The 13,930-nt window shown below is 36.6% G+C and overlaps 1 protein-coding gene across 1 annotated transcript in view; it reads left to right on the forward strand.

The window, feature by feature from the left end:
* LOC145777591 (DBH-like monooxygenase protein 1 homolog) overlaps window positions 1–13,930 on the forward strand; it is a 48,267-nt gene that overhangs the window by 15,217 nt on the left and 19,120 nt on the right. Inside the window, exons 8-13 of the mRNA XM_082589012.1 lie at window positions 239–408; window positions 578–672; window positions 935–1,094; window positions 2,274–2,404; window positions 3,868–3,970; window positions 4,512–4,610. Coding sequence (XP_082445138.1) covers window positions 239–408; window positions 578–672; window positions 935–1,094; window positions 2,274–2,404; window positions 3,868–3,970; window positions 4,512–4,610 — 758 coding nt within the window. The remainder of the gene's footprint in view (window positions 1–238; window positions 409–577; window positions 673–934; window positions 1,095–2,273; window positions 2,405–3,867; window positions 3,971–4,511; window positions 4,611–13,930) is intronic.

A 13,930-nucleotide genomic window follows, 5' to 3' on the forward strand; every position in this document is an offset into this window, starting at 1 on the left:
AATTTTGAAAATCTAATTAGAAGTATGGACAATCGATCGTTATGGAGACTCACGGTAGCCGACGCCTTATTCAGGCATGACCGATGATGATGATGATGATATTACGTCATTTCACTGAGACTGTTTTCATTCTCCCAGTAATCTCATGCGTCACTTGCTGAGTCCAGGTTTAAAATTAATCTACGAGTCTATTTATCTTGTAAATTTTGAAAGTTTTAAACTGTGCTGTTGATTCCAGGAGCGATCGATTCTTCGGGATTTCGGTTCACATACACCGAGCAACTGCGCGAGTATGACGCGGGAGCCATTTTTGTCGGACACACTATCGCTATTGTACAACACCTCATCCCACCGAACGCGGAATCCTTTTACGATTACGGGGATTGTTCTGATCAATGCTTGTCAGCTGTGAGAAGTTTGAAATTTTTTTTTAATTCCTGCTGGGTTTAGTATTGTTACGACTAAAATGTCATAAAGATCATTATGTTGTTATGGCTCCCCTAATATTTGTTTAAACCATGAAGTTTCCCCCCCAGCGCTGTATTTGTGACAAAGTCTCAAAGTTCCATCTATGCAGGCGATGGATGTCGGAGGGGTGGACAACATCAACGTCTTTGCCGTGGCTCTTCACAGCCACTTGCTGGCGAAAGGCATGGCAATGAGACACATCAGGTGAGGCCACAAAGGGTTGTTGGAATTGGTTACCGCTTAGAACGTGTAACTGGTGGAATATCTGGTGGCAATAGTGGTGGAACATGTAGATATTGATGATGGCGTTGTCTAAAACCATTTTGATTGTGGTCCGATTAACCGAAGTAAACTACAATCTCAGTTGCACTTTTTCCGTTTTCGTTGGAAAATCACACCAGAAGTCTCATGTCATTGTGAAGTTATAATTGCTTCATTGATGTCGTCATTGTTGTTTGTATCTCAGGGGAACCACCGAACTTCCATATTTGGTCAAAGATGAAGGTTATGATTTTAATTACCAAGAATTACGAGCATTGTCTGAAGAGCGAACCATTCTTCCGGGTGATAGCCTGCAAACAGTTTGCAATTTCAAGACAAAGGGAGTTCGAGACAAATTTACAACGGTGAGTTGATGAGACACAACAAAACACATGCAAGCACCTTGCAAACATGAACAAGATGCACACTTCAAGCATGCGGCGAATACATGGTGAACACATGCAAGCACATTGAAAGCATGAACAAGATGCACACTTCAAGCAAGTGGCGAATCCATGGTGAACACATGAAGCAAATTGCAAACATGAACAAGATGCACACTTCAAGCATGTGGCGAGTACATAGTGAACACATGCAAGCACATTGCAAACATGAACACGATGTAGACTTCAAGCATGTGACGAATAAATGGTGACACATGCAAGCACATTGCAAACATGAACAAGGTGGACACTTCAAGCATGCAGCGAATCCATGGTGAACACATGCAAGCACATTGCAAACATGAACAAGATGCACAGTTCAAGCATGCAGCGAATACATGGTGAACACATGCAAGCACATTGCAAACATGAACAAGGTGCACACTTCAAGCATGCGGCGAATACATTGTAAACACATGCAAGTACATTGCAAACATGAACAAGATGCACACTTCAAGCATGCAGCGAATACATGGTGAACACATGAAGCACATTGAAAGCATGAACAAGATGCACAGTTCAAGCATGCGGCGAATACATATAGTGAACACATGAAGAACATTACAAACATGAACAAGATGCACACTTCAAGCATGCGGCAAGCAAAAAAAAAAAAATCACACATTAATTTTACGAATCTCATTAGCTTGAATTCCAAACTTGAAATGGGTTCCCGATTCAGTCATAAGTTTATTTGTTTATCGAAACCTCTCGACACGCGGCTGTGTTCACCTCTCTTTGTTTATCTCTTTGCACGACCAACACATGCAAGCAATGATCACGAACAAGTAGTCTGTCCAATCACTTATGAAGCACATACAAATACAATGCTTGAAGCAACATAACGTTGAGATTAAAATGGTTTCATTTTAACCTCTTAGTTTTTTTTTCAACGTTTTTATCGTCATTCGTTAATTGTTGCCACTTATCAGGTCGTAGCAATAAAAATCAACTCTAGTTCTTTTTGTTCTTGCAACAGTTTGCAAACTAGTTTCCACGTTTCAAGTATGAAATCTGTTACGATGTCGAATTGTTACGATGTTTGGATATTCCTGTGATGCGAATCAGGAAGAAACCATTATTTTGTGTTGATTCATCCAGGGAGGAATTCAGACTACTCAAGAGATGTGCTTCGGTGCTGTTTTCTATTATCCTAAAATCCCATTGGCTTTTTGTCTAGGAGCTCCTCGAACGGCAAACTTAGTACAATACTTTGGAATCGACGAATTAAAGTTAGTTATTCTTTTTATTTACAACAGAACGACAAATAAACCAAAATGGTTTGCCCTGCAGTCTTCTCATGAATTAAACTTTTCATTTTTCTGAAGTTTCTGAAGAATGGTTTCTCTCCACATTAAACGTAACGATCTCTAGCTAAACAACCGCATGTTTGTAGCTCATTCCTTTGTGTTGTGAGCTTTTTAAACGGCGTGTTATTGTTGAACGAACTGCGCAACAACGTTATTTGTTGACTGTGGAACTGCTGCTATCTGAAATGAAGGAATCTGAACGTTGTGAGCCGAGGTTCGTTGCAGTTCCTCCTTTCGCGCGTTCGTTCTACTCACAGGGCTGGTCACGACAAGATGACTCACTTCCCAAAAAAATCCTTTATGGCTTCATGATAACCAACGGACATACATCATGTGACTTCTTTGTTGGAAATTTGTGCAGCTCCACTCCACTGTGCACTTCTTCAATTTGTTTCTGATGCTGTGCTCTTTAGTTCATATGCATTGCTTGCGGTTGTAGCAAGCTACCCCTGTAGTAAAAGCTTTTAACGTGTACTTTAAAAGGTTGTCGCTAATTAATTGGATACGCTACTATACTACATTGTGTTATAATCACTGAAATCATATTGAATTGATATTAATAACAATACCGTCTATTAATTTTCATTGCTTGACTAATAAGTAGGCCTACTGTAAATTAGTAGGCCTATACTTCGGTAGATGTTCATTGTGATGGCTGTTTTGCTTTGAACATTAAGTCTGTTTTAACAAAAAACACCTTAAGCGAGTAATGTCGGTCTGGAATTACATGTGGGAAGTGATTTTCTGATGTCTCTGGATTTATTAATATTCAATTGAACACTGAGAATATGTCCTTATAATCTTTGTAATCTATTGTATTGAGTTTAAATTTAACCGTTGTTATTGCGTACATAAACGTAGTTGCACTGATGAGAATTCAATATTCGAAAACGCGTTCTGCAACACTAGTTTTGCACTCTGCAATGCCTGATGCAGATTTTCCTGTAAATTTCCATCACGCATTGCAGTGGGGATCTGATCATAAAAATTTTTTTTGAAACAATTTGAGAAAAAGTTTTCTCTACCTATAAAAACGTTGTATGGTAGTTTTATCAACTATTCTGTAAACTCCTTGGTTTCATATTATCTAATTTCTATCTGCCATGTTTTTCTTTAGATATTGTTGAATTATATTCATCTCAATGAAGGTACAACGCTGTGCCACGAACGTTTGAATTTATTTTGCATGAATTTTATTTGTTTCTATAATAATGATAATAATAATAATAAAGCCGTTTGTGTTCCATATTATCTTATGTTTGTTGAAAACTTTTAAGACTTAAAAAAACTCGGAAAAAGACGATTAACTTATTTGCTGTAAGATAGGCTACACGTCCAATTTCATAACAAATAAACCGTTCAGTGATTGAACCCGATTGCTTCAGGTCTTTGTATCCTCCAATGAAAGCAAACGAGGAACTGGACAACTTTATAATCACAGGTCCTGAAAATATTACCGGCCAAACTTTCGGCCAGTACCTGAATTCGGTAAGAAGCCCCTTATTTCATAACTTTGAAACTGTTGCTTTTTCTAAATTTGTTTGGTTTCTCATCCGAGAATGTTTTCTTTTAAATGAATTACACTCACAAGAAGAAAACCTCACTGTCCCATTGGAACATTTATTGTTCTGTAAGTTTTTTAATATCTAGGAGGCGTTAAATGCTTTAGATGCGCTGTGTACCAACAAACCATATCTGCCTTTTACCACATTGACGTTTTTGAACATTTCAATTGAAAAATGTGATTATTTTTGTGTTATCCGATATCTCTCAAAGAAGCTTTTCCTTATGTGCAAAGTGAAAGTTAGCAAACAGTTATTTGGGAAATAATGCACCCACGGCCTCCTTATGCAGCATGAAATCATGAATGACGTTGGTATGACACAGGGTATGACATCATGAATGACGTTGCTTCTCGTAGGTGACTCAATAAAAAGGGAAACCAAATTGCGATTGAACTGGTAGGCCTGGAGAGAAAGCAAAATACGAAAGCGTTTGAAACTTGGTTATTAACAAAATATTATTTTAGATGGAATGGAATCAAGTGACAGCTGAACAGTTGAGCGTAGACTTACGCGATATGCCTCGAGAGCAATTCTGTGTGAGTCAATTGAACCATATCCCTGGGGTAAGTTGAATAAGGTGGAAATGTAGCTAAAAAGAAGACGAGATTGTCCCTCATAAAAAAGACATGCTATCTCGTTTGGATCTTTAGTAGACTACAATAGTTTTTTTTTCGTTTTTTTTGCAATAAGAACTATGTATTCCCCAACTATCACTTTGCACCTTTTAAAATTGTTAGTTCGGTTATGTTTCTACGTTAAAAGTCTCAGTAGTCATCGCAGTCGTTCAGTTTTGACCCTTAGATGCAGGAACGGGCTATATTGTTTTGGTCATGTGAGATTTTATTTTTTGATACAACTTTAAAGCCGTTTTGCATCCAATAATAATTTTTCAAGTATTTTTCCAAAGTTTTGAGCATATTTTATCCAATTGGCTATTTTGTTTTTTGCGTGGGATTAAGTTAGCCATAATTTTTTCAATCCTTTTCCAATGTCTTTAGGAACCGATTCCCATCGGACCGTATCGCTTCTCTTGTTAAACTTGGTAGCCCAACCATTGGCTTTGCGATAAATTGACAAAAAATGATATCGTTAGCATCGCAATCTTTGACAGCCTGCGTTTAAAGCATAATCTATTATATGCAGCATAGCGTCGTCTTTGTGACGTCATAATGCGACTGGGTAAGCAGGGCAAGATGTCTTTGATGTTGATGTTCAACTCACGTTTTGCTTCCATGTTGTTGAGATGCAAAGCGGTCGACACCGTTTTAGTTTTGCTGAGCTTAAGTCTCCACTTGTGGAGGTAGTCTGTCATCTTAGTCATGTCCCGGGTTAGATTCATTTTCAGTGGAAGCCATTCCGAAGCATTGTGCAATAGGGTGGAGTGAAAATAACTTTTTCGCGAAATTCAAAAACATAGCCCCCTAAAAAGTTGCTTTTGTTCATGAAAAACGCATTTGTGAAAAAAAAAAAAAATAATAATGTCTTGGTGAATCTCAATCTACAAATCAAAGATGGCCGCCAACTTTGCTTGAAAATACAGTAAATTCACCATAACTTTGCCAATACTTCCCCAATTTTCATCATATTTCAACAAGGTTTCCTCGTTTATGTCATAAAACACTAGAAATACATATGATGACAGGGTGAGCAAATTATGACGTCACCAAATCCAATATGGCCGCCAAATTCAGTTTTTCACATTTCCTATTTCCACATTTCCTATTCACATTTCCAGCATTTAGGACGTCACACTTCTTTTTCGATTTGCTCCAACGTTTGATAGTTATATGGTGTTATCCTCTCTTCTGTCTTGGGTACGATTGTTCCTCTTGATAATAGTAAATACAGATGGAAGCTTTATTTAGTATAGTATTCGTCTAGAAATTAAAAATACCTTCAACAATTGCAACAGAGTAGGATAGGACGTTTAGCTGTTAAGCCCGTAGAATTAACGTTTCCAGTTCACGCCACGTGGAGGCAGTCCTACATGTGAACCTTTTAGGGGACAAACCGGGGATGGAATACGTTTGTCGCCCAAGGGCATTCTGGGAAGTCCAAGGGATATGAATTTCACCCCAGAATGACCTGTTCAATGTAACCTTCACTGAAATTCTAAACTTTGAAATCAGCCTTGCTGTCAAACTTTGGCATTTTGCGCCTGCTCTCTAATCGAGCCCTGATGAAACCATCTCTGTTATCTTTTCCACAAACGGAGCCTGAAGCCTCTGTCACAAGCTTAACATGGCGTTCCACAGCCTGGTTATGACAGGGGAAACTTTCAACTGTGAGAGGACTCATCGTGAATGGATTTGTTTTGATCATATTAATCAAATCTTCATTGCTAAAGTTCTTGGTGTCGGGAGGTTCATTGATATCTTCGGTCTGCCAGTCAATTATTTCTATATAATTCTTAGCGTGAAGGTTCAAGGTTGGCACTCTAAAAACTCGCACTGTACTGCTGCTCTTGCGTTCTCTGGACTTCAGTATTCGCCTGAGAGCCAGTTCTCTGATACTGATGTTGTCGTCTGCCAACATTGCCAGCAGAACGTTTTCAGGATGCGCAAAAAAGGCATTTCTCTGGATAGAATTCATAACAACTTCCTTAACCCTATTCGGACTAGGCGATTTTTGTGAGGTAATGGCCTGACGTGTGGACTTATTCCATCCACACTTTCATTGTCTAATAACTTTTGATATAAAAACGTTACGAGGTTGCTTTTTTCGCAAAGTTAGAGTAAAATTATTGACAAACTGGTTAAAATTTTTAGTGGACACACATACTCTACCAGTTTTTTGCTATTGCTTTTTTGCTAAAAAAAGTCATTTCTTTTTAAATTTGTCTGATGTCTCCGCCGTAATCTCCTTGAAATCGTTAATCTCTTCGTTGAAGGCACGCACGGTCCAGTCATGCATGTAATCCGAAATGGTCATTGGTCATGTAGGTCACGCAGTAAATCTTGGAACGCACAAAACAATAGAAATGTTTGCTAACTTGCTTGTACAAGAAGATAAAGTTTTCCAGATAACCAGCGCAAAACTTCTCACAAACCAATATTATGCTTCGAAAAACATTTGTCGTTTAGTATAAAACATTAATCCCTACGTTGCATTTACAAGTAATATTTCAATTTTCAGATAATGCTTAGTTATTGCGTTGGCTATTGATTTCCTTGTGACTTCAATCTGCTTGTGACTTTGTAAGGAATAAGTTACTTGAAATAAAATTGTTTTAGAATTGCGTTGCAACATGTATGAATTATGAAGAAAGTCGTCAGAAATTACAGCGCAAGCGTACCAACAAACGTCTCGATAACTATTCAACTTAATTATTATTTTGAATTTAATTGATATGGTTTCGTAGTAAATTACTGATTTTGAGGGTTTCTGTGAGTAATTATCAGTTTTTGCGTTCATACTAAAATGCTCATCATTCCATTGTTTATACGACGTTTCAATGTAGCTAATCTGCTTTGTGAATAAAACGAAATGTCTCAAGCACATGAAGACAATAAGGGTGTTTCGGTTGACTGAATACTGTGGAAGGATGCAGTCTAAAATCTCTCAAAAGACTTTTCGAGCAGTTTAGTTCAATTCATGCTTCACAATGAAACTTACTTCAAATTTGAAGTATAGATTTGTGTGGTAACAAAAGCACAAAATCAACTTAAGAAATTGGTGATGAATGAATTATGTAAACTTTCCATAGCATGAAGCAATCAGTACAACAAAAGTTTGAGACGGTCTTTCAACGTAAAACAATGTTGCTTTAGCAAAAATATTAGTCAAAAAGAACTTGGTTCCATCGATGTAAATTTGTTTAGTTTTGGATCCATATTTTTAATCTTTTCTGCATTATCGCTAAATGGCAAAAATAAAAATAAACGTATTTGTTAGAAAGTTTACTTCATGCTGATTCAGCGTTGCTAAATGTTATTCAGCAAAAAAACTTTTAAATTTATCTGAATTTGGGTTTTTATTAGTTTGAATATTGTAGAAATAACATCGAAAATGTCCTTGATATTTCAAAAACTTTGTTTTTTGCAAAAGTTCAAAACAAGTAGGCTGCTGTAGTGTATAGTGCATAGGCCTACTTCTAAACTTAGTAATGTGCTCTCTGTCCCTTTGTAGATTGTCGATCAAAACAAAGTCGAAAGCTGGCTTATCGCACTTTTTAAAAGTTGTATGTTGTTGTAGGCTACCATAAACCACTGAATATATGATTTACCAACAAATATAACAATTGAAAACACGTAGTGATGTATTCGAAACTAAAAAACGCAAATGAAGAAAAATCATCTTTTGTTCAATCCAAATTTATTTTAGAGTAATCTATGCAAGAACTCCAAATGCAAATACATTTGTGAAGAAGAAATCAACGATCATGCTGCTAAAAGCGAAACTCTATCTATTGCTATGCAAGAATGTTTGTCATTTGATAGTTTATACGACGTTGCTAAATGTAGCCAATCTGCTTTGTCAATAAAAGTATTCTCTCCTTGATGATGTTTTAGTTGACTGAGCAGTGTAAAAGTCTGCAGTCAATCATTACTCCTAAACCTTCTCCATTGGTGTGTTCCAATCGCGCTTTTCATAATTATATTTAGGCCTATATAATACAGTATAGGCCTATGTTAATGTTTGGAAATTTAAGGTGAGATTGATTTAGCAATAAAATAAATTCGGTAACAAATTTTGATGGCGAATAAACCAAAATTTTCCCAGCCAAAGCAATTGCATTGGTTTTTGAACATAAAGCTGATGTTAGTTTACAGATGATATTAGCTTAGAGAAAATATTTTCTTCTCAAAATTAATTCCATCAAAAGAAAGTTTTGGCATATAGGCTATCGTTTCTGATGTTGTCGACGGATTGAGAGAAATTCAACTAAATTTATCTATGACGCCGATCGAGATCAAACAAGTGCTTATTATTAGTTCATATTGATTCAACTTTGCTAAATGTTGCTTTATTGCAAGCAAACCTATGTTATTTGAATTTGGGCTTGACAAGAGTTTGAAAATAAGAGAAGTGCTATATTAAAAAAATATTATTACGTATAGAATATTAGTGCGCTACAAAAGGAAGTGAGTAGCCTACATCCATTTCAAAGATTTTTGATTATAATTGAGCAAAATCTTATGTAGTTAGAGCATTGCAAGTATTACAAGTTCATTTTGCATGTCAAGCTTTATTGCATTTGTGTGGTTTTCATATTCAAATCACTAATAGTTCATTGTGCTCCGAATTATTCTGAAAACAGTTTCTAACTTGATAGTGCTTCAAAATTTCAACTGTAGTTGTCTAGTTTGAGAACAGTGAGCTACTGCCCCGTTGGTAAAAGTTGCTTTATTGCACTTGCAGACTGCGGTAACTTCCCGGTTGAGTACGGACATGCCGACAGTAGCTAGCAAACAAAATTAAAAGGTCGATCTAAGAAAATTTCGTAATTTAGCATAGCCTATGTAGGCCTATTGATAAACTGGGCGCCACAAAAAAACAAAAACAAAAAAATTTGCATTGCTGAACTAACTCCGATAAATTATGGAAACTTTATGAGGAAAAGCTGTAGCATCTTTGATGGAAATACTAGGATTAGGAAGAACTTCGGTCATTGCATCAAACAGTTATGAAAGGATAATAAACAATTACAAAGAATAGAGTATAACTTTCTGAGTGGTAGAACCGGTGCCAAAATGTTATAATTGGCTACAAAAGCTTTTTTTCACAAATCATTCTAAATCAAAATACATTCAAAATGGAATGTGAACAACATACAATATTTTTGTTGCAAACAATTGAGCATAAATTAAAACTTTGCATCCATTACTCTTCAACATCAATGTTTATTGCACACTCTGGACAAGCCTGCGTCACATTAATAGCACAGACAGCTTTACCACACAGCTGGCACTGGTTTTTACTTTTAGACAAATTGCTTCTTTTCCTCTTTGCTGGTGAGCCAGTGATTGGAGGGCTGCAAAAATAGCAACGTCTGTCTTTGTCTGATTTTGTAGGAAATTGCTTCTTTTGAGATAAGTTGTTGGAAGATGTTGAAGCAACATCAGTTTGATCTTCGCATCCAAGAATAGTAACTATTTTGCTTAGAACGGATTTTTGAAGACCGCACCGTGACCGCATTTGTATGTGCGGTTTGATCAGCATCATTGCAAGTTCCCAACCAAAATCAAAAGAATTTTGAGTTTTGGGATCAATTCCTTTTTGCATAGCTAAAATTGTGCTTGCATTGACCCGACATGTGTCCAGAATATAACAAAATGCGGTTGCAGACCAACGTCGTGACTTTGTTTTGCAAGAATAAAAGCCAATCCTTTGATCTACGACATCTGTTCCACCTTTCGTGAAGTCGTAAAGCTTGTACATTGCTGGCTTTTTCTTTGGGTCTTCTTTTGTAGTTCCAATGAGAGGTTGCATTGTTGAAAGCAACAGAACATTGCGTTTTCCTGAACTTTTAGTCTTTACTATATAGGAATGTAGCACTAACTTCTTTTCAGAACTCTCACAATAACACTGATAAGACAATTCCTCTCGCTGACCGACATCTTTAATTTCGGCAGGGATTCCTTTTCTGTTGCTTTGCAATGTCCCGACGCAAGTTATATTTACACTCAATAGCCACTGAGCAAGTGGAATACTTGAATAGAGCCTGTCATATGATAGGTTTCGTCCTTGTAAATCATGACTGAGCTGTAGCTTATTTACAAGGTATTTTACAGTTTCTTCCGTTCCACAAACATAATACTCGGTGGGATTTTCCAGCGGCTTTCCACAATAAGGATAGGTGGTAAAAGTGTAACTGTAGTTAGTTGCGTTAATCGATTTGAAGAGCATTCCATATTTAGCTGGCTTGCTTGGGTTGTATTGCTTGAAACCAATACGATTTCTCATTGGATACAATGTTTCATCCAATGCCAGAAACTCCGCTGGAATAATATGTTTGGAACAGTTATCATTGAACATTTCAAACAGTCTGCGAATAGCAGAAAATCTGTCATGCTTCCATCTTGTCTGGCGAGTGGCTTGATCATCAAATGTCAAGGAAGCATGGAGAAACTTAAAGCGATTTGTGCTCATTGTTGCTCCAAACCCTGGCGGTCCTACTACAGGTGCGAATAATTGGTTTATTTCATGACCGTTGAGACCCAGCATACCTCGCATATAAACCAAACCAATATATGCCAATAGTTCGGTTTCATTGGTTTCTCTGAGATCATCATCGTCTCTGCCTAAATTCATGCAACGTATTCGGTTGTTTGTGCTATCAACTATCAAGTCAATCATTGGTTGAGAAAACAATAGCTTCCATGCCTTCTCACAATTGTCTGCATGCGTTGCAGTGTCTTTGAGTCCTGGCTGTCTTCCCACAATAACACATGACCTCGCTTGGCGACCAGTTTGTTGCGGTGACTTAGTTGTCCAGCCAATTTCCTTATCTTTTTTGCTTTGGTTTCCTTTTTCTAATATTCCTACGTACGATTTATGAGCTCTAAGTACATTCACGTCATCATAGTTTTCCTCATTCAAGGCCGAAGTAATACCGTGAACTCGTCGTTTAGAAACTGCTACAGTTACTCTTCTACTACCAGCATTTGATTCCACATTACTTTGCTCTAAATTAAGCACTTCTGTCGACGGCTCATAATCTATTTCTTCATCAGAATCAGACATTAGCACATCGTTAATATTTTCCTCAAAAGAATTTTCCAGTTGTTCGACAACTTCGCTTGCAAAAAATTGTTGTCGAGCCATGTTGCGCGTTTGAAGTGTGGTTGTATGTCATGCACAAATTTTTCTCACAAATGAATGTACATGTTAGGTTTTCTGAGTATTTATGTGGAAATTGGTTGCACCATACTGTTTGTAAAAACCAATTAGCCTAGAAACAACTGTAACTTTGCTGGCATTGTTATAGCACAGACAAAGGAATGAATGCAATCAATATGTTCTGAAAACAGCGATGTTTGCACAGCAGCTTGAGCGTTTCTTTTACCTAACCTAATTTTATGCTGGATGTTTGTTCTAAATCATTTCTGAGGAGACTTTGTAACAATTTTATTTTGTTCAAACTGCTGTTTTGCGTGCAGAATAATAAAGAGTGAAGTTCCAAGATAACAAAACAAAGCGATGTTGACTAATCTCGATTGGGTTATTTTGTAGGCTACAGCTTGATGTTACTATTTCATGAAACTCTATTACGTTAGGCTGCAATCCTGCTTGCATAAAAAAAAAAAAAAAAAAAAAAACAGTTCTATTCAGTGTTTGTAATTTGCAAATTTATATATTAGATAACCTATTAGCATTAGACACAATTGTAACCTCAAACTTCTATTGAAGTTTCAACCCAGGCAGCAAAACCCGTCATTTTTAAATTGATTCAACGTCAACAGACGTTGAATCAACGTAAAAATGACACATTTTGTTGTTTGGCAACCTCTGTCATTTTCGGTGAAAAAAGCTCCAACAGCTAATGAAACTAACTTTTTCTGTTTTTGTGTAAAGTAAAATGTACAGAGCATACTTGAAGACAAGTCACAAAAATGACAAGTTTGACATGACATAAAAGTCTTCTTTTTGACCTTCGTAAAGCCATAAAAATAAACTAAAAGTATGCAGTAAAATTATGGTTACATTTAATCTTTGTATTTATTTATTATACCAACGTTATATTTCTTTACATTTTTATATTATTTATCAACCATGTTGTTTATCATAAAATTTAGAGGTTTTTTTGTTCTGTAGCCTAATTTTTTACATAGAGAAATTGTTGCTAGAAACCGATTACAAAATTGTGACAAAGTTGAGTTCTAAACTTCATGCACTTTTGTTTGCGAAAACACAATTCCCACGAGACCAACTGCATTTGTTCATAAATGCAAGTCTACTTGTCATGGTTCACTGATTTTTCTGAACAATACATTGCAACACATCTGATATCAAGCAGAGCGAAGATTTGACGTCGTGACCTATTTTCTTTCGACAACTGCTGACGCAAAATCCAGCAGTGGAGTTAATCCCTCTTAATCCCTCTTCAATTTCACGCTGATTAATTTTTTACTAGTTTTGCAGATAATTTTGGGAGTAGGGTGTCAAAAACTGCTTATAACTAAAAAACTATATTACACAATAATGTCATTCTTTTACTAAATCAAAGATGAATAATTTTTAGGAAAAGTCATAAAATTTCAGTTAATTTGAGCCAGTAGCTTTTATGTAATCGATGAAAGTTATAGGTATGGATGGAACCCGTCCACCCATTAGTCCGAATAGGGTTAAGCTCATCCTTAAGATACCTGGCCTTGTCTACCATGTTGTAGACATGTTTTGCTCCATCTGTACAAAAAGATTCCTTTTTAATAGAGAATCACATCGGTGCATACGCTTTCAAAATAAAGGTGATAACAGTCTTCAATTATAAGGACGGTGCTTCTGTTGAAATATACAACCGCAATATGCGATTTGTTAAAGTCAGCCATCTTGCTTGATTAATTGTACCAGGGCATTTGAGTGAAAGGTCCAAGGAGCAATAACCTTTGCTAATAGCCAGACAGATTTCAAACAGATACTTCTGATCGGTGCTGTATGTGGTCTAAATTTTTTTAAATTTGTCAAGGTATTTTGTCAAAATTTACCAGTGGTTGACGGTCACATGTATGAACGGCTTTGCCGATTGGTCCTGCAAATCCATGGGGGCCCGTAGTTGGACTATCTATCTTCTGAAAAAGATACTTGAGAGGAATCTCATTTGCATGCAACAGGCAGATACACCATTGTAATGGTCTACTTAGTGACTCTTCAATTAATCGAATGACTCCCTTCTTTACACCAGTATTGACGACTGTTCCATCAGTACCAATTACATTGAGTT

The sequence above is a fragment of the Aplidium turbinatum genome, chromosome 9 (assembly GCF_918807975.1).
Source record: "Aplidium turbinatum chromosome 9, kaAplTurb1.1, whole genome shotgun sequence".
NCBI classification, from domain to species: Eukaryota; Metazoa; Chordata; class Ascidiacea; order Aplousobranchia; family Polyclinidae; genus Aplidium; species Aplidium turbinatum.